Source organism: Entelurus aequoreus, linkage group LG12 (assembly GCF_033978785.1).
Source record: "Entelurus aequoreus isolate RoL-2023_Sb linkage group LG12, RoL_Eaeq_v1.1, whole genome shotgun sequence".
NCBI lineage: Eukaryota > Metazoa > Chordata > Actinopteri > Syngnathiformes > Syngnathidae > Entelurus > Entelurus aequoreus.
Window position 1 is genome coordinate 65,250,737 of NC_084742.1, and position 23,178 is coordinate 65,273,914.

The following is a 23,178-nucleotide window of genomic DNA, read 5'->3' on the forward strand; positions in this document are numbered from 1 at the left end:
ATATTGATTATATATGTGGAGGTTTCAGCTCATATTGATTATATATGTGGAGGTTTCAGCTCATATTGATTATATATGTGGAGGTTTCAGCTCATATTGATTATATATGTGGAGGTTTCAGCTCATATTGATTATATATGTGGAGGTTTCAGCTCCTAGTGAGATGTTTTCTATTTCCTTCAAGTCAAATGGACACTTACAGTCTATGAAAGTAACAATATTGTCACCGTATTCATCTTCGCTTCATTCCATGACATTGACGAGAGAGAGGGAGGAAGAGTCCTGTCGCCGCTCATGAGGCAACATCATGTCAAACAGTTGTATGAGAAAACTCAAGCCTGATGATGAGAGATTGTCCTAAATGGTGGTGATGAGGCTCTTTCTTCATGTGTGTGTACATATGCTGTCTCAAATCTCACCGTAATGAAACCATACAATGAAGCGTGTACAATTTTATATTTTTATATTAAATATTGAATAAATGTGTGCTTTTTTTTTGTGTTGTTGGTGTTTGGTGGAGAAAAGAAGCACTCACTCACCATCTGCATGTGGTTGGCATGGAAGGTCTGCTCGTTCAGGGGGAACTTCTCAGCGCCCAGGGCGTGGTAGAGCTTGATCATCTGAGAAAACTGCAAGACAAACGCAACTTTGTCACCTTCTGGCAAAAATATTGACAACATTCGGCGTAATAAAGATGCTAAAACCAATCCGACGTGCTCAGAAACATTAAGACACTCAGTCCAATCAAATATGTCACGAAAGGGAAACTACTCTTTTTGGAAATGTTCCAATCATTCACAAGAACTCACGTGTCTTTCTTTTTTTATGCATTCTAAGTCAGAAAATACGGCAAGTAAGAGGTGGCTAACAAACAGATAATACAATGACACTATTCTGCCCATAAAGTTGTCTAAAAAACATGTAAAAACTGTCAATAATGTTTGTCAAAAAGCAGGTTTAAAGGGGAACTGCACTGTTTTTTTTTATAAAATTTCGCCTATCATTCACAATCCTTATGTAAGACAAAAAACCCGGATGTTTTTCTTTTTTTCATGCATTCTAAATCATAAAGAACTGTTAGCAAAGGTCAGCTAACAATGAAGTCAATTCTTGCGCCCATAAAGTTATCTTAAAAACATGTAAAAAGCACCAACAATATTCCATTTACATGTCGTGACCTGAATATTAACAAGTATTAGCAATATTGTTATTATAAGTGCTAACACAGACAAACTATTTTTAGACGCATGTTTGTCAAAAAGCAGATTTAAAGGGGAACTTCACAGGTTTTGGAAATGTGCCTATCATTCACAATCCTTATGTAAGACAAGAACACATGTCTTTCTTTTTGTATGCATTCTAAGTCGTAAAATATGGTAAGTAAGAGGTAGCTAACAAACAGATAATGAAATGACACTATTCTGCCCATAAAGTTGTGTAAAAACATGTAAAAAGTGCCAACAATACTCCATTTACATGTCGTGACCTGAATATTAGCAAGTATTAGCAATATTGTTATTATAAGTGCTAACGTAGACAAAGTATTTTTAGACGCATGTTTGTCAAAAAGCAGATTTAAAGGGGAACTGCAGAGTTTTTTAAATGTGCCTATCATTCATAATCCTTATGTAAGACAAGAACACACGTCTTTCTTTTTGTATGCATTCTAAGTCGTAAAATATGGCAAGTAAGAGGTGGCTAACAAACAGCGAATGAAATCACACTATTCTGCCCATAAAGTTGTCTAAAAAACATGTAAAAAGTGCCAACAATACTCCATTTACATGTCGTGACCTGAATATTAACAAGTATTAGCAATATTGTTATTATAAGTGCTAACACAGACAAACTATTTTTACATGCATGTTTGTCAACAAGCAGATTTAAAGGGGAACTGCACTTTTTTTTTTAAATAAAATTGTGCCAATCATTCACAATCCTTATGTAAGACAAGAACATTCATTTTCTGTGCATTCTAAGTCGTAAAATATGGCAAGTAAGAGGTAGCTAACAAACAGCGAATGAAATTACACTATTCTGCCCATAAAGTTGTCTAAAAAACATGTAAAAACTGTCAATAATGTTTGTCAAAAAGCAGGTTTAAAGGGGAACTGCACTGTTTTTTTTATAAAATTTCGCCTATCGTTCACAATCCTTATGTAAGACAAAAAACACGGATGTTTTTCTTTTTTTCATGCATTCTAAATCACAAAGAACTGTTAGCAAAGGTCAGCTAACAATGAAGTCAATTCTTGCGCCCATAAAGTTATCTAAAAAACATGTAAAAAGTGCCAACAATACTCCATTTACATGTCGTGACCTGAATATTAACAAGTATTAGCAATATTGTTATTATAAGTGCTAACACAGACAAACTATTTTTACACGCATGTTTGTCAACAAGCAGATTTAAAGGGGAACTGCACTTTTTTTAAATAAAATTGTGCCTATCATTCACAATCCTTATGTAAGACAAGAACATTCATTTTATGTGCATTCTAAGTCGTAAAATATGGCAAGTAAGAGGTGGCTAACAAACAGTGAATTAAATTGCACTATTCTGCCCATAAAGTTGTCTAAAAAACATGTAAAAACTGTCAATAATGTTTGTCAAAAAGCAGGTTTAAAGGGGAACTGCACTGTTTTTTTTATTAAATTTCGCCTATCATTCACAATCCTTATGTAAGACAAAAAACACGGATGTTTTTCTTTTTTTCATGCATTCTAAATCACAAAGAACTGTTAGCAAAGGTCAGCTAACAATGAAGTCAATTCTTGCGCCCATAAAGTTGTCTTAAAAACATGTAAAAAGTGCCAACAATACTCCATTTACATGTCGTGACCTGAATATTAACAAGTATTAGCAATATTGTTATTATAAGTGCTAACGCAGACAAACTATTTTTACACGCATGTTTGTCAACAAGCAGATTTAAAGGGGAACTGCACAGTTTTTTAAATGTGCCTATCATTCACAATCCTTATGTAAGACAAGAACGCACGTCTTTCTTTTTGTATGCATTCTAAGTCGTAAAATATGGCAAGTAAGAGGCGGCTAACAAACAGCGAATGAAATTACACTATTCTGCCCATAAAGTTGTCTAAAAAACATGTAAAAAGTGCCAACAATACTCCATTTACATGTCGTGACCTGAATATTAACAAGTATTAGCAATATTGTTATTATAAGTGCTAACGCAGACAAACTATTTTTACACGCATGTTTGTCAACAAGCAGATTTAAAGGGTAACTGCACTTTTTTAAAAATAGAATTGTGCCTATCATTCACAATCCTTATGTAAGACAAGAACATTCATTTTCTGTGCATTCTAAGTCTTAAAATATGGCAAGTACGAGGTGGCTAACAAACAGCGAATGAAATCACACTATTCTGCCCATAAAGTTGTCTAAAAAACATGTAAAAACTGTCAATAATGTTTGTCAAAAAGCAGGTTTAAAGGGGAACTGCACTGTTTTTTTTATAAAATTTCGCCTATCGTTCACAATCCTTATGTAAGACAAAAAACACGGATGTTTTTCTTTTTTTCATGCATTCTAAATCATAAAGAACTGTTAGCAAAGGTCAGCTAACAATGAAGTCAATTCTTGCGCCCATAAAGTTATCTTAAAAACATGTAAAAAGTGCCAACAATACTCCATTTACATGTCGTGACCTGAATATTAACAAGTATTAGCAATATTGTTATTATAAGTGCTAACGCAGACAAACTATTTTTACACGCATGTTTGTCAAAAAGCAGATTTAAAGGGGAACTGCACAGTTTTTTAAATGTGCCTATCATTCACAATCCTTATGTAAGACAATAACACACGTCTTTCTTTTTGTATGCATTCTAAGTCGTAAAATATGGCAAGTAAGAGGTGGCTAACAAACAGATAATGAAATGACACTATTCTGCCCATAAAGTTGTCTAAAAAAACATGTAAAAAGTATCAACAATACTCCATTTACATGTCGTGACCTGAATATTAACAAGTATTAGCAATATTGTTATTATAAGTGCTAACACAGACAAACTATTTTTACACGCATGTTTGTCAACAAGCAGATTTAAAGGGGAACTGCACTTTTTTTTAAATAAAATTGTGCCTATCATTCACAATCCTTATGTAAGACAAGAACATTCATTTTATGTGCATTCTAAGTCGTAAAATATGGCAAGTAAGAGGTGGCTAACAAACAGTGAATTAAATTGCACTATTCTGCCCATAAAGTTGTCTAAAAAACATGTAAAAAGTGCCAACAATACTCCATTTACATGTCGTGTCCTGAATATTAACAAGTATTAGCAATATTGTTATTATAAGTGCTAACGCAGACAAACTATTTTTACACGCATGTTTGTCAACAAGCAGATTTAAAGGGTATCATTCACAATGTTTTTCTTTTTGCACAATTTCCACATTTCTCACTTGATTTGAACCGTTCCAGCATCCACACCCTCATCTCACCTCGGACAATCAAACTACCATTTTCCAGGTAAAAAACAAAAATCCCGGAATTCCCAGAATTCCCGGTTTTCCAAAGCCCTATTTTCATTTCTTCCTGGAAAGTTTTCACAGTCCACATTTTTCAACCGTTTTTGACCATTCCACCTTCAAAACATTCCTCTTAGTTGGGACAACAAAACTTTTTTTTTTTAAATTTTGTACAAATTCCCGGATTTCCGGAAATTCCAGGAATTCCGAAATACCCATTCTCAATTCAAACTGTTACTACGCTAGCATTTTTCAACTGTTTGGAAAAATTCCAAAACCAAACCATTCATATCATCTAAGACAATTGTGCTAGGATCCATGATTTAAAAAAATTCCTGGATTTCCCGAAATTCCAGGAATTCCGAAATACCCATTCTCAATTCAAATTGTTACTACGTCAACAGTCTTCAACTGTTTTGAAAAATTCCAACACCAAACCATTCATATCATCTAGGACAATTGTGCTAGTATCAATCATTTCAAAAACTCCTGGATTTCCAGGAATTTCGAAATACCCATTCTCAATTCAAACTGTCACAATGTCAACATTCTTCAAGCGTTTTGAAAAATTCCAACACCAAACCATATCTAACCATCTAGGAAAACTGTGCTAGTATCAGTGATTTCAAAAATTCACGTTTTTCCCCAAATTTCCAGGAAATTCCCATTCTAATTAATGGACATATTCATAGTTCTACAATGCCCGATATTCTCTAAATTTTGCGCCATTTTTATACCTGATTCTGACCTTTCAACCCTCCACCCACACTGCTCTTAACATATGTCGAACGCAAATTGTCCCTTTCTTAAAATTCCCGGTTTTCCTGGAATTTCCGGGAATCTTTTCCCCATTGACGATGAATTGGAAATATAGAATCGACTGCATATTCCACATTTCTCTTCCGATTCGAACCGTTGCACCGTCCACACACTCATCCCACCTTAGGCAATCAAACTACCATTTTCCAGGTAAAAAAAAATCCCGGAATTCCCAGTTTTCCAAAGCCCTATTTTCATTTCTTCCTGGGAAGTTTTCACAGTCCACATTTTTCAACCGTTTTTGACCATTCCACCTTCAAAACATTCCTCTTAAATTTTAAAAAATTGTCATTTTGTAAAATTTCCCGGATTTCCCGAAATTGCAGGAATTCTGAAATACCCATTCTCAATTCAAACTGTTACTACGCTAGCATTTTTTAACTGTTTGGAAAAATTCCAAAACCAAACCATTCATATCATCTAAGACAATTGTGCTAGGATCCATGATTTTAAAAAATTCCTGGATTTCCCGAAATTCCGAAATACCCATTCCCAATTCAAATTGTTACTACGTCAACATTCTTCAACCGTTTTGAAAAATTCCAACACCAAACCATTCATATCATCTAGGACAATTGTGCTAGTATCAATCATTTCAAAAACTCCCGGATTTCCAGGAATTTCGAAATACCCATTCTCAATTCAAACTGTCACAATGTCAACATTCTTCAAGCGTTTTGAAAAATTCCAACACCAAACCATATCTAACCATCTAGGAAAACTGTGCTAGTATCAGTGATTTCAAAAATTCACGTTTTTCCCCAAATTTCCAGGAAATTCCCATTCTAATTAATGGACATATTCATAGTTCTACAATGCCCTATATTCTCGAAATTTTGCGCCATTTTTAAACCTGATTCTGACCTTTCAACCCTCCACCCACACTGCTCTTAACATATGTCGAACGCAAATTGTCCCTTTCTCAAAATTCCCGGTTTTCCTGGAATTTCCGGGAATCTTTTCCCCATTGACAATGAATTGGAAATATAGAATCGACTGCATATCCCACATTTCTCATCCGATTTGAACCGTTGCACCGTCCACACACTCATCTCACTTTTTACAATCAAACTACCATTTTCCAGGGAAAAAAAAATCCCGGAATTCCCAGTTTTCCAAAGCCCTATTTTCATTTCTTCCTGGAAAGTTTTCACAGTTCACATTTTTCAACCGTTTTTGACCATTCCACCTTCAAAAGATTCCTCTTAGTTGGGACAACAAAACTAATTTTTTTTAAATTTTGTACAAATTCCCGGATTTCCCGAAATTCCAGGAATTCCGAAATACCCATTCTCAATTCAAACTGTTACTACGCTAACATTTTTCAACTGTTTGGAAAAATTCCAAAACCAAACCATTCATATCATCTAAGACAATTGTGCTAGGATCCATGATTTAAAAAAATTCCTGGATTTCCCGAAATTCCAGGAATTCCGAAATACCCATTCTCAATTCAAATTGTTACTACGTCAACATTCTTCAACTGTTTTGAAAAATTCCAACACCAAACCATTCATATCATCTAGGACAATTGTGCTAGTATCAATCATTTCAAAATCTCCTGGATTTCCAGGAATTTCGAAATACCCATTCTCAATTCAAACTGTCACAATGTCAACATTCGTCAAGCGTTTTGAAAAATTCCAACACCAAACCATATCTAACCATCTAGGAAAACTGTGCTAGTATCAGTGATTTCAAAAATTCACGTTTTTCCCCAAATTTCCAGGAAATTCCCATTCTAATTAATGGACATATTTATAGTTCTACAATGCCCGATATTCTCTAAATTTTGCGCCATTTTTAAACCTGATTCTGACCTTTCAACCATCCACCCACACTGCTCTTAACATATGTCGAACGAAAATTGTCCCTTTCTCAAAATTTCCGGTTTCCCTGGAATTTCCGGGATTCTTTTCCCCATTGACAATGAATGGGAAATATAGAATCGACTGCATATCCCACATTTCTCATCCGATTCGAACTGTTGCACCGTCCACACACTCATCTCACCTTGGACAATCAAACTACCATTTTCCAGGTAAAAAAAAGTCCAGAATTTCTCAGAATTCCCGGTTTTCCAAAGCCCTATTTTCACCTCTTCCTGGAAAGTTTTAACAGTCCACATTTTTCAACCGTTTTTGACCATTCCACCTTCAAAACATTCTTCTTGGTTGGGACAACAAAACTACTACTATTTTTATCTACTACTTTTTTTTTTGTAAAAATTCACGGATTTCCCGAAATTCCAGGAATTCTGGGATACCCATTTTCAATTCGAACTGTTTCTACGTCGGCATTTTTTAACCGTTTTGCAAAATTCCAACACCAAACCATTCATATCATCTAGGACAATTGTGCTTCTATCATAGATTTAAAAAATTCCTGGATTTCCTGAAATTCCAGGAATTCTGGGATACCCATTCTCAATTCAAATTGTTACTACATCAACATTCTTCAACCATTTTGAAAAATTCCCACACCAAACCGTTCATATCATCTCGGACAAATGTGCTAGTATCAATCATTTCAAAAAATCAGTTTTCCCGAAATTTCCAGGAAATTCCCATTCAAATGAATGGACATATTCATAGTTCTAAAATGCCCTATAATCTCTAAATTTTGTGCCATTTGTAAACCTGATTCTGACATTTCAACCATCCACCCACACTACTCTTCACCCATGACGAACGCAAATACATTTTGTCCCTTTCTCAAAATTCCCGGTTTTCCTGGAATTTCCAGTATTTTTTTACCCATTGACGATGACTGGGGGATATAAAATCGACTGCATATCTCACATTTCTCATCTGATTTGAACCGTCCACCCACTCATCTCACCTTGGACAATCAAACTACCATTTTCCAAGTTTAGAAAAGAATCTCCCGGAAATTTCAGAATTCCCAATTTTCCAAAGCCCTATTTTCACCTCTTCCTGGAAAGTTTTAACAGTCCACATTTTTCAACCGTTTTTGACCATTCCACCTTCAAAACATTCTTCTTGGTTGGGACAACAAAACTACTACTATTTTTATCTACTACTTTTTTTTTGGTAAAAATTCACGGATTTCCAGAAATTCCAGGAATTCTGGGATACCCATTTTCAATTCGAACTGTTTCTACGTCGGCATTTTTTAACCATTTTGCAAAATTCTAACACCAAACCATTCATATCATCTAGGAAAAATGTGCTTGTATCATAGATTTAAAAAATTCCTGGATTTCCTGAAATTCCAGGAATTCTGGGATACCCATTCTCAATTCAAATTGTTACTACATCAACATTCTTCAACCATTTTGAAAAATTCCCACACCAAACCGTTCATATCATCTCGGACAAATGTGCTAGTATCAATCATTTAAAAAAATCAGTTTTCCCGAAATTTCCAGGAAATTCCCATTCAAATGAATGGACATATTCATAGTTCTACAATGCCCTATATTCTCTAAATGTTGTGCCATTTGTAAACCTGATTCTGACATTTCAACCATCCACCGACACTACTCTTCACCCATGACGAACGCAAATACATTTTGTCCCTTTCTCAAAATTCCCGGTTTTCCTGGAATTTCCAGTATTTTTTTACCCATTGACGATGACTGGGGGATATAAAATCGACTGCATATCTCACATTTCTCATCTGATTTGAACCTTCCACACACTCATCTCACCTTGGACAATCAAACTACCATTTTCCAAGTTGAGAAAAGAATCTCCCGGAAATTTCAGAATTCCCAATTTTCCAAAGCCCTATTTTCACCTCTTCCTGGAAAGTTTTAACAGTCCACATTTTTCAACCGTTTTTGACCATTCCACCTTCAAAACATTCTTCTTGGTTGGGACAACAAAACTACTACTATTTTTATCTACTACTTTTTTTTTTGTAAAAATTCACGGATTTTCCGAAATTCCAGGAATTCTGGGATACCCATTTTCAATTCGAACTGTTTCTACGTCGGCATTTTTTAACCGTTTTGCAAAATTCTAACACCAAACCATTCATATCATCTAGGAAAAATGTGCTTGTATCATAGATTTAAAAAATTCCTGGATTTCCTGAAATTCCAGGAATTCTGGGATACCCATTTTCAATTCGAACTGTTTCAACGTCGGCATTTTTTAACCGTTTTGCAAAATTCCAACACCAAACCATTCATATCATCTAGGAAAATTCTGCTTGTATCATATATTTAAAAAATTCCTGGATTTCCTGAAATTCCAGGAATTCTGGGATACCCATTTTCAATTCGAACTGTTTCTACGTCGGCATTTTTTAACCGTTTTGCAAAATTCCAACACCAAACCATTCATATCATCTAGGAAAAATGTGCTTGTATCATAGATTTAAAAAATTCCTGGATTTCCTGAAATTCCAGGAATTCTGGGATACCCATTCTCAATTCAAATTGTTACTACATCAACATTCTTCAACCATTTTGAAAAATTCCCACACCAAACCGTTCATATCATCTCGGACAAATGTGCTAGTATCAATCATTTCCAAAATTCCCGCTTTTTCCAAAATTCCAAATTTCCAGGAAATTCCCATTCAAATGAATGGATGTATTTATAGTTCTACAATGCCCTATATTCTCTAAATGTTGTGTCATTTTTAAACCCAATTCCGACCTTTCAACCATCCACACACACATTACTCTTCAAATATGTCGAATGCAAAACATGTTTTCTCTTTATCAAAATTCCCGGTTTTTCAGTAATTTTCTCCCCGTTGACAATGAATGGAAAATATACAACCTACTGCATATCTCACATTTCTCCTCCGATTCGAACCGTCCTAACATCCACACACTCCACTCATCATTAAGCATTTCAGTTTCAGAATTATTTTCAAATTCTTGTTATTAACATTTTTGTAACAGCCTAATGAGCAGCATAGTTAGAGTATACATAAATGTTTACGGACAAATTAGTCATCTTGGTATTGGATTGGTAGTCTTGTTGTTGTTGTTGAAGGGAAAAGCGCATTTTTGTGATGCGTCTGTATGCTTAAAATGAGCAAAATGCATGAATATTACATGTTATTATGAACGTTACTAGATACTACATACTGTATATACTTACAGCATGGATATAAAATGTTGTTAGCGAGCTTTATAGGCGGAATAGAACGATTCACATTGTCTTCATTGTTAGCTGGCTCTTGCTAGTGTTTACAAGTACTATTATGTAGTGTTTTCAAGTACTATTATGTAGTATTTACAAGCACTATTATGTAGTATTTACAAGCACTATTATGTAGTGTTTACAAGCATTATTATGTAGTATTTACAAGCACTATTATGTAGTATTTACAAGCACTATTATGTAGTGTTTACAAGCACTATTATGTAGTGTTTACAAGCACTATTATGTAGTGTTTACAAGCACTATTATGTAGTGTTTACAAGTACTATTATGTAGTATTTACAAGCACTATTATGTAGTATTTACAAGCACTATTATGTAGTGTTTACAAGCACTATTATGTAGTATTTTCAAGTATCATTATGTAGTGTTTACAAGCACTTTTATGTAGTATTTACAAGCACTATTATGTAGTGTTTACAAGCACTATTATGTAGTGTTTACAAGCACTATTATGTAGTGTTTTCAAGCACTCTTATGTAGTGTTTACAAGCATTATTATATAGTATTTACAAGCACTATTATGTAGTGTTTTCAAGTACTATTATGTAGTATTTACAAGCACTATTATGTCGTATTTACAAGCACTATTATGTAGTATTTACAAGCACTATTGTGTAGTGTTTTCAAGCACTATTATGTAGTGTTTACAAGTACTATTATGTAGTATTTACAAGCATTAGTATGTAGTATTTACAAGCACTATTATGTAGTGTTTACAAGCATTATTATGTAGTATTTACAAGCACTATTATGTAGTATTTACAAGCACTATTATGTAGTGTTTACAAGCACTATTATGTAGTGTTTACAAGCACTATTATGTAGTATTTACAAGCACTATTATGTAGTATTTACAAGTACTATTATGTAGTATTTACAAGCACTATTATGTAGTATTTACAAGCACTATTATGTAGTATTTACAAGCACTATTATGTAGTGTTTACAAGCACTTTTATGTAGTATTTACAAGCACTATTATGTAGTGTTTACAAGCACTATTATGTAGTGTTTACAAGCACTATTATGTAGTGTTTACAAGCACTATTATGTAGTGTTTACAAGCACTATTATGTAGTATTTACAAGCACTATTATGTAGTGTTTAGAAGCACTATTATGTAGTATTTACAAGCACTATTATATAGTATTTACAAGCACTATTATGTAGTATTTTCAAGCACTATTATGTAGTGTTTACAAGCACTATTATGTAGTATTTACAAGCACTTTTATGTAGTATTTACAAGCACTATTATGTAGTGTTTACAAGCACTATTATGTAGTGTTTACAAGCACTATTATGTAGTATTTACAAGCATTATTATGTAGTGTTTACAAGCACTATTATGTAGTGTTTTCAAGTACTATTATGTTGTGTTTGCAAGTACTATTATGTAGTGTTTACAAGCACTATTATGTAGTGTTTACAAGCACTATTATGTAGTATTTACAAGCACTATTATGTAGTGTTTACAAGCACTATTATGTAGTGTTTACAAGCACTATTATGTAGTATTTACAAGCACTATTATGTAGTGTTTACAAGCACTATTATGTAGTATTTACAAGCACTATTATGTAGTGTTTACAAGTACTATTATGTAGTATTTACAAGCACTATTATGTAGTATTTACAAGCACTATTATGTAGTATTTACAAGCACTATTATGTAGTGTTTACAAGCACTATTATGTAGTGTTTACAAGCACTATTATGTAGTGTTTACAAGCACTATTATGTAGAGTTTACAAGCACTTTTATGTAGTATTTACAAGCACTATTATGTAGTGTTTACAAGCACTATTATGTAGTGTTTACAAGCACTATTATGTAGTGTTTACAAGCACTATTATGTAGTATTTACAAGCATTATTATGTAGTGTTTACAAGCACTATTATGTAGTGTTTTCAAGTACTATTATGTTGTGTTTGCAAGTACTATTATGTAGTGTTTACAAGCACTATTATGTAGTGTTTACAAGCACTATTATGTAGTATTTACAAGCACTATTATGTAGTGTTTACAAGCACTATTATGTAGTGTTTACAAGCACTATTATGTAGTATTTACAAGCACTATTATGTAGTGTTTACAAGCACTATTATGTAGTATTTACAAGCACTATTATGTAGTGTTTACAAGTACTATTATGTAGTATTTACAAGCACTATTATGTAGTATTTACAAGCACTATTATGTAGTATTTACAAGCACTATTATGTAGTGTTTACAAGCACTATTATGTAGTATTTTCAAGTATCATTATGTAGTGTTTACAAGCACTTTTATGTAGTATTTACAAGCACTATTATGTAGTGTTTACAAGCACTATTATGTAGTATTTTCAAGCACTTATGTAGTATTTTCAAGCACTATTATGTAGTGTTTATAAGCACTGTTATGTAGTATTTACAAGCACTTTTATGTAGTATTTACAAGCACTATTATGTAGTATTTTCAAGCACTATTATGTAGTGTTTATAAGCACTGTTATGTAGTGTTTACAAGCACTATTATGTAGTATTTACAAGCACTATTATGTAGTGTTTACAAGCACTATTATGTAGTATTTACAAGCACTATTATGTAGTGTTTACAAGCACTATTATGTAGTGTTTTCAAGCACTATTATGTAGTGTTTATAAGCACTGTTATGTAGTGTTTACAAGTACTATTATGTAGTATTTTCAAGCACTATTATGTAGTGTTTATAAGCACTGTTATGTAGTATTTACAAGCACTTTTATGTAGTATTTACAAGCACTATTATGTAGTGTTTACAAGCACTATTATGTAGTATTTACAAGCACTATTATGTAGTGTTTACAAGCACTATTATGTAGTATTTTGAAGCACTATTATGTAGTGTTTATAAGCACTGTTATGTAGTGTTTACAAGTACTATTATGTAGTATTTACAAGCACTATTATGTAGTATTTACAAGCACTATTATGTAGTGTTTACAAGCACTATTATGTAGTATTTTCAAGCACTATTATGTAGTGTTTACAAGTAATATTATGTAGTGTTTACAAGCACTATTATGTAGTGTTTACAAGCACTATTATGTAGTGTTTTCAAGTACTATTATGTAGTGTTTACAAGCACTAACATGATTGTGGATAATAGTGTAAAAAGAGTGCAGTTCCCCTTTAATAGAGAGTACATTAGAACAAAGCAGCTGGACCTGAAGGAGCAGCAAGACTGTGATTGCTGCTAATTAGCCAGAAAGACAGACGGGTGTTCCAGCTCCGTTTTAAAGAGCAAATAAATCAGTCTGGGGGGGTGTGGTCATAGTAATGGAGGATCTGGGGGGGTGTGGTCATAGTAATGGAGGATCTGGGGGGGTGTGGTCATAGTAATGGAGGATCTGGGGGGGTGTGGTCATAGTAATGGAGGATCTGGGGGGGTGTGGTCATAGTAATGGAGGATCTGGGGGGGTGTGGTCATAGTAATGGAGGAATGGACTTACCACCCAAGGCTTGCTGCAGAAGTTGTAGATGGAGAAGAGAGAGTTGACACCCGGCACGCCGCCAAAATGCAAGCCGATGACCAGGTTCCTGAAGTCCTCTCCTGGGATCATGGAGTAGGCATGCTGGCGGATCAGGACAAAGTCGGGTTTGACGGACCTGCACACGCAGACACGGACGTGGAAAACCATCAACAGCTGGACTTGACTAACCCGCAGTGTTTGCTGTGTGTGGAAACTTCACCAGCGCCGGATCCTGACTGTGGTCTAGAATGACTGAAACTGTACCAGTCCTCCACCACATTGCAACTGTACCAGTCCTCCACCACATTGCAACTGTACCAGTCCTCCACCACATTGCAACTGTACCAGTCCTCCACCACATTGCAACTGTACCAGTCCTCCACCACATTGCAACTGTACCAGTCCTCCACCACATTGCAACTGTACCAGTCCTCCACCACATTGCAACTGTACCAGTCCTCCACCACATTGCAACTGTACCAGTCCTCCACCACATTGCAACTGTACCAGTCCTCCACCACATTGCAACTGTACCAGTCCTCCACCACATTGCAACTGTACCAGTCCTCCACCACATTGCAACTGTACCAGTCCTCCACCACATTGCAACTGTACCAGTCCTCCACCACATTGCAACTGTACCAGTCCTCCACCACGTTGCAACTGTACCAGTCCTCCACCACATTGCAACTGTACCAGTCCTCCACCACATTGCAACTGTACCACTCCTCCACCACATTGCAACTTACATTTTACCTTAAAGCACTTAGGGCAGGAGTCGACAACCCAAAATGTTGAAAGAGCAGTATCGGACCAAAAATACAAAAAACTAAATCTGAATCGAATTATTACCTCCAAGAATCGTATCTAAATCGAATCGTTACCCCATGAATCTATTTTGAATCGAATCATCACTCCCAAAAATGTAATCGTTACCCCGAAGAATTCAATCTGAATCGAATCATTACCTCCAAGAATCAAATCTAAATCGAATCATTACCTCCAAGAATCGAATCTAAATCAAATCGTTACCCCCAAGAATCAATTCTGAATCGAATCATTACCTCCAAGAATCGAATCTAAATCAAATCGTTACCCCCAAGAATCAATTCTGAATCGAATCATTACCTCCAAGAATCAAATCTAAATCGAATCATTACCTCCAAGAATCGAATCTAAATCAAATCGTTACCCCCAAGAATCAATTCTGAATCGAATCATTACCTCCAAGAATCAAATCTAAATCGAAACAATACCCCAAGAATCGATTTTGAATCGAATCATTACCCCCCAAAATGTAATCGTTACCCCGAAGAATTGATTCTGAATCGAATCATTACCTCCAAGAATCGAATCTAAATCAAATCGTTACCCCCAAGAATCAATTCTGAATCGAAACATTACCTCCAAGAATCAAATCTAAATCGAATCATTACCTCCAAGAATCGAATCTAAATCAAATCGTTTCCCCCAAGAATCAATTCTGAATCGAATCATTACTTCCAAGAATCGAATCTAAATCGAATCATTACCTCCAAGAATCGAATTTAAATCGAAACAATACCCCAAGAATCGATTTTGAATCGAATCATTACCCCCCAAAATGTAATCGTTACCCCGAAGAATTGATTCTGAATCGAATCATTACCTCCAAGAATCGAATCTAAATTGAATCATTACCCCCAAAAATCGAATCATTACCTCTAAGAATTGAATCTAAATCAAATTGTTAACCCCAAGAATAAATTCTGAATCAAATTGTTACCTCAAAAATTGATTTTGAATCAAATCATTACCCTTAAAAATGTCATCGTTACCTCAAAAATTGATTTTGAATCAAATCATTACCCTTAAAAATGTAATCGTTACCCCAAATAATTTATTTTGAATCGAATCATTACCTCCAAGAATCGAATCTAAATCGAATCGTTACCCCCAAGAATCGAATTCTGAATCAAATCGTTACCCCAAGAATAGATTTTGAATGGTATCATTACCCCCAAAAATGTAACCGTTACTTTGAAGAGTTAATTCTGAATCGAATCATTACCTCCAAGAATTGAATCTAAATCAAATCGTTACCCCTAGAATCAATTCTGAATCGAATCGTTACCCAAGAATGGAATGTAATACAAAAATGTATCACTGCTGTTTATGTATTTGATGGAGGAATGTAGTTCATCATAGAACTGCCACACAATCTTATTAAAAAAAGGGTTGATTTTGACTCGAGAACCGTTTTGAATCGAATCATTACCCCCAAGAATGGAATGGTGTGGAGCCCAAAGCGTCACAGCCATACTACTAATCAGTATCGGCCCTGAAAAAACCATATGGGTCAGTCTCTAACGTACTCTTTAGTCCATCCTTGTCCTAAACTCTTTCTGTCCCACACAGATGTTGCCTCATGTCGACACCACGGGGGTTTGATGGAGTCAGCACATCTGGACCTGCAGCTGTGGTCTCTATCTGTCCAATTAACACCACCTCAACTGATGGCTGTGGGCCGAGGGCCGAGGGCCGAGGGACCTGGGGGTCTCCTTTAAACCCTCACACATGTCCAAGGGATAGAAGGAAGCCACTTAGGCACAGGTCCAGTTTTTTCCTGTGGGATTCAAAGTCCAATGTAGCGTAGAAACTAGGGTTGGACGGTACTAGTATAGTATCGCGGTACTAATGGATCAGAATGGACGCATTTTGGTGATAAAACTAAAGATAAATAGTGTTTTAGCTACTTGTAAATCACTAATCCTGGCCTCCATGGCGACAAATAAAGTAAGTTTCTTACAAGTAGCAATATCACTGGAGGACGAGGAATAGCTAAACATGCTTCACTACACACCGTAGGAGGATACAATAGCTCACCGGCGTCACAATGTAAACAAACGCCATGGGTGGATCTACACCTGACATCCACTGTAATGATACCAAGTACAGGAGCTAATTAAAAAACAAACTTTTCTTTGACAAAAAGAAAAAAAATGAAAATATAAAAACCTAGAATTGACAGATAGATCTGAAGTTGATTGAGAGACTGAAGAGTTAAAAGTAAAAAATAAATAATGTATGACTTATATTCAACACTTTTGGATCCCCCAAAACTTTTAGTGGGATTTTTTTTTTTTTTTTTTTAAACTGTCACTGTTAAAAAAATAATAATAAAAAATTATAATAATCAAAATCAATGTTCTGATTTATTGACCGACAGTATTTAAAGCTCCAATTACTTCAATCAAATATTCCACTATAATATTTTTTTGTGTGGGGGGATATTGCATATTTTGTGTTTCATATATAAAAAAACAAAGTTTTATTTGACAAAAAGAAAAAAAAACAATAAAAATATAAAAACTATAATCGACGGATAGATCTGAAGTTGATTGAGAGACTGAAGAGTTAAAAGTAAAAATAAATAATGTATGACTTCTTTTCAACACTTTTGGATCCCCCAAAACTTTTAGTGGGATTTTTTTTTTTTTTTTTTTTTTTTAAACTCTCATTGCTAAAAAATAATAATAAAAAAATTATAATAATCAAAATCAATGTTCTGATTTATTGACTGACAGTATTTAAAGCTCCAATTACTTCAATCAAATATTCCACTTTAAAAAAAATTTGGGTGGGGGGATATTGCATATTTTGTGTGTTTCATATATAAAAAAACAAAGTTTTATTTGACAAAAAAACAAAACTATAAAAATATAAAAACTATAATCGACGGATAGATCTGAAGTTGATAGAGAGACTGAAGAGTTTTTTTTTTTAAACTGTCATCACTAAAAAATAATAATAATAATAATGAATCAAAATCAATGTTGTTATGATTAATTGACTGACAGTATTTAAACTCCAATGACTTCAATCAAATATTACACTTCAAAACATTTTTGGGGGAATATATTGTGTATTTTGTGTGTTTGCTATATAAAAAAACAAAGTTTTCTTTGACGGAATGAAAAAAAAAACAATGAAAATATAAAAACTATAATTGACGGATAGATGTGAAGTTGATTGAGAGTCTGAAGAGTTAAAAGTAAAAATAAATCATTTATGACTTATTTTCAACACTTTTGGATCCCCCAAAACTTTTAGTGGGATTTTATTTTTTTAAACTGTCATTGCTAAAAAAAATATATATATATATATATATATATATATATATATATATATATATATATATATATATATATCTCCTGAGGATTGAGGAAATCCCTCATGAAACAGGCCTGTAGAGATGAAATAGTCTTGTGATTTTTTCCCACACATACATATATATATATATATATATATATATATATATATATATATATATATATATATATATTAATCAAAATCAATGTTATGATTTATTGACAGACAGTATTTAAACTCTAATTACTTCAAACAAATATTCAACTTTATAAAAATTTGGGGGAAAATATTGCATATTTTGTGTGTGTTTGCAATTTAAAGAAAACTAAGAGTTTTTTTTACAACGAAAAGAAAAAATAAACAATGAAAATATAAAAACTATAATCCACGGATAGATCTGAAGTTGATTGAGAGACTTAAGAGTTAAAAGTAAAAATAAATAATGTATGACTTATTTTCAACACTTTTGGATCCCCCAAAACTTTTAGTGGGAATTATTATTATTATTATTATTTTATTTTTTTACCGTCATTGTTAAAAAAATAAAAATAAAATAAAAATAATAATCAAAATCAATGTTATGATGTATTGACTGACAGTATTTAAATCTCCAATTACTTCAATCAAATATTCCACTTTAATTTTTTTTTGGGTGGGGGGATATTGCATATTTTGTGTGTTTCATATATAAAAAAAACCCAAAGTTTTATTTGATAAAAAGAAAAAAATATATATATATATAAAAAACTATAATCGACGGATAGATCTGAAGTTGACTGAGAGACTGAAGCGTTAAAAGTCAAAAATAAATAATGTATGACTTATTTTCAACACTTTTGGATCCTCAAAATTTTTAGTGGGATTTTTTTTTTTTAACTGTAATTGCTAAAAAAATAATAATAATAATAATGAATCAAAATCAATGTTATGATTTATTGACTGTCAGTATTTAAAGCTCCAATTACAAATATTCTAATTTGAATTTTTTGGGGGGGAAATATTGCATATTTTGTGTGTTTGCTAAATAATTTTTAAAAAAAGCTTTCTTTGACAAAAAGAAAAAAAATTAAATAAAATGATAAAAACCTAGAATTGAGAGACTGAAGCGTTAAAAGTCAAAATAAATTATGTATGACTTATTTTCAACACTTTTATCAGTGGGGCACTCCCCAACAATTTTAGTGGGATTTTTTATTATTATTATTATTTTTAAACTATCATTTCCCAAAAAATAATAAAGAATTAAAAAGAATGTCATGAATTATTTATTGACCTATTTAAGGCTCCAATTACCTATTTTAAAGACCTCTCCAGCGCTAGTATTCCTATTGTTTCGAATCAATTGTTAGTGGTCCTTCTAGTCACCTCCCATTATCTAAGACCTTGGACCCCAAGAATCTGGGTGGACTGGTGGCAAAGGAGGGAAATGAGTGTTGAGAGAATTAGCCATTTGTATTTATGTTTGTGATGCTGGGCAAGTCCTCCCGGCCCCCGGAGGCTTGCATCCCAGCACCAGGGGCCCCTGTAGGCTTGCATCCCAGCACCAGGGGCCCCTGAGGAAGCAGAGGATTTATTTTCTGCGTAACAAGATGAACTTGTGTGTAGTTTCAGGTGTCCGGGCTGATCCAGGAGGGTCACCTGGGGTAACCAAAGACGGGGCAGACTAATCCTTCCAGAAAGTGCCATATTAAGAAAATGGGAGGTGGATGTGCACATCATTGGTCATTTAACATGTAATCCTTCTGCACTGATTGCATGTTGAATACACTTCTGCTGCACCAAAAGCCCTCAGACTGGAAGGATGTTATTAGGGTCTCTACTCTAGTCCTCCCTCCTTGTTTACTTCCAAGTATGTGTCTTTATTACCATTTTTCATACTTGAATTTTTTTGGTTTGATCTTTGTCGACATGAAATTATGCTGACAATTTTACCGGAAAAACAAAAATGTATGTGTTTTTAAAATTCAGTGTATAAAAATGTAGTGTTTTATAATTCCAGCGTGTCTGATTCGACCTTGACACCTCATTGGCTGCGTCGGAATTTTTTTTACACTGAATTGTTATATAATAATACATTATTTGACACTGAATTTGTATTCACTGAATTGCTACACACAAATGTTTTTTACAAATAATTTTATACACCGATTTTTAAACCACAGAATTTTTTTCAATAAAAATTGTCAGCATAATTAGACTTGTTTTTTACAATATTTTTTTTTTTACAGTGAATTTGTATACACTGAATTTTTATACGCTGCATTTTAAACCACTGAATGTTTTTCAATAAAAATTGTCAGCATAATTTACTTTTTTTTTTAAAATGGAAGTTGTATACAATGTTTTTTACACTGAATTTTTATGCAATATTTTTTTACAAAATTCGTATACACTGAATTTTCTTACAATTTATTTTTTATATACTGAATTTTTTTTAAAGAAAATTGTCAGTGTAGTTTGTATTTTTTTACACTGAATTTTTCTATAACACATTTTTGTACACTTATTTTCATACACATAATTTCTATACACTGAATTTCTAAACACAGAATATTTTCAATGAAAATTGTCAGCATAATTAGATTTTTTTTTTACACAGAATTTGTGTACAATAAATTTGTTTACACTGATTTTTTTTATACACTGAATTTTAAAACACTGAATTTATTTCAATGAAAATTGTCCGCATAATTAAAAAATGTTTTTTACACGAATTTTAAAACACAGAATTTTTTTTTACGTGAAAATTGTCAGCATAATTAGATTTTTTTTTTACACAGAATTTGTGTACAATTAATTTTTACACTGATTTTTTTATACTCTGAATTTTAAATTTATTTCAATTAAATTTGTCCGCATAATTAGAATTTTTTTACACTGAATTTTAAAACACTGATTTTTTTATATGAAAATTGTCAGCATAATTTTTTTATTTTTCTTTACATTTAATTTGGATACAATACATTTTTTTGCACTGCTTTTTTATACACCAAATTCAAAACACTGAATTTTTTCAATTAAAAAATGTATTGAAAAAATTTGAATTTTTTAATATGAATTTTTTTTATTGGAGAACTGTCAGCATAATTCGATTTTTTTACAGATAATTTGTATTCAATATTTTTTTACACTTAGTCTTTTTACAGTGAATCTGTATGCACTGAATTGTTTTAACACTGATTTATTATTTACACTGAATTTTTTTGAATGAAAATTGTCAGCATAATTAGATTTTTTTCTTTTTTACAATATTTTTATTTACAGTGAATTCATATACACTGAATTATTTTACACTGAATTTTAAGACACTGAATTTATTTTTTTTTCATTAAAAATTGTCAGCATAATTTAATTTTTTTTTAAACAGAAGTTGTATATAACGTTTTTTACACTGAATACTTATACAATATATTTTTTTACACTGAATTCGTATACACTGAATTTTCTTACAATTAATTTTTTATACACTGGATTTTTAAAAAGGAAAATTGTCTTTATAGTTTGTATTTTTTTACACTGAATTTTTATGTAATACATATTTTTGAATGTGTATCCACTCATTTTCATACACAATTGTTTTACACATAATTTCTATACACTGAATTTTTTTACACAGAATTTAACACACTGAATTTTTTTTACAGTGAATTTTAAAACACAGATTTTTTAATATGAAAATTGTCAGCATAATTGTTTTTGTTTTTTAACACTGAATTTGTATACAATTAATTTTTTTTTACACTTTTTCGTTATACACTGAATTTTAAAACACATAATTTATTTCAATAAAAATTGTCAGCATAATTAGAATTTTTTTAACACTGATTTTTAAAACACAGAATTTTTTTTAACATGAAAATTGGCAGCATAATTGGATGTTTTCTTTACACAGAATTTGTGTACAATGATTTTTTTACACTGATTTTTTTACACACTGAATTTTAAAACACTGAATTTATTTAAATGAAATTTGTCAGCATAATTTTAAAAAAAATTACACAGAATTTTTTTACAACGAATTTTAAAACACTGATTTTTTGTATGAAAATTGTCAGCATAATTTGATTTTTTTTTTTACACTTAATTTGTATTCAATTAATTTTTTTACACTGATTTTTTTATACACTGAATTTTAAAACACTGAATTTCTTTCAATAAAAATTGTCAGCATCATTTGAAAAGGTTACTAGTTGTACTGCAGCAAGGTTTGTTGTTGTGATGCAACAAGGCCAGACTCCTCCCAGGGTGTAAAAGAGCTGCTGAATGAATGAATGAACTTTCATGTGCACATTTCAAGTGAACAATACCGCCGACGTGGTATAAAAGGAGACAATTAATCAACAAGTTGCAACCAGTGGGAGTGGGAGTGGGAGGACGCTAACTTCTCATACTTGGCTCACTGCACCTCCAGGCAAGGACAGGAAAAAGGTGACTTTGGCGAGTGGCGGTGAGGGGGCGGAGCTTAGCCACGAGACCATCACAAGACTGACAGCTGCTGGATGAGCTCACAGCAGCTTAGCAGCAGGTTTCAGTTTCATGTGTGCCGCTTTGATGGAAGGACAACGTGAAAACAACCATTGAATGTTCCGGCAACGTGACAAGAAAGACATCTTTTTTAAAGTGGACATAACAATATGTAATATACACACTGCAAGTATATATATATAATGTAGTAACAGACACCTTCATAACAATATGTAATATGTACAATATACACACTGCAAGTATATATATCATGTAGTAACAGACACCTTCATAACAATATGTAATATGTACAATATACACACTGCAAGTATATATATATAATGTAGTAACAGACACCTTCATAACAATATGTAATATGTACAATATACACACTGCAAGTATATATATATAATGTAGTAACAGACACCTTCATAACAATATGTAATATGTACAATATACACACTGCAAGTATATATATCATGTAGTAACAGACACCTTCATAACAGTATGTTATATGGTTAATAGGGTGAAAGTGTAAAAGGCAGCATGTGTGATGGTATGGGGGTGTATTAGTGGCCAAGACATGGGTAACTTACACATTTGTGAAGGCACCAT

At 32.9% G+C, this 23,178-nt stretch overlaps 1 protein-coding gene across 4 annotated transcripts in view; it reads right to left on the reverse strand.

Annotated features, from left to right (window-relative positions):
* Positions 1-23,178, reverse strand: part of LOC133662452 (synapsin-3-like) — a 342,835-nt gene that overhangs the window by 234,624 nt on the left and 85,033 nt on the right. For all 4 annotated transcript variants that reach the window (XM_062066460.1, XM_062066459.1, XM_062066458.1 and 1 more), the window contains 2 exons: positions 13,948-14,104; positions 540-629 (listed from right to left, as the gene is read on the reverse strand). In XM_062066460.1, the coding sequence (XP_061922444.1) occupies positions 540-629; positions 13,948-14,104 (247 nt within the window). The remainder of the gene's footprint in view (positions 1-539; positions 630-13,947; positions 14,105-23,178) is intronic.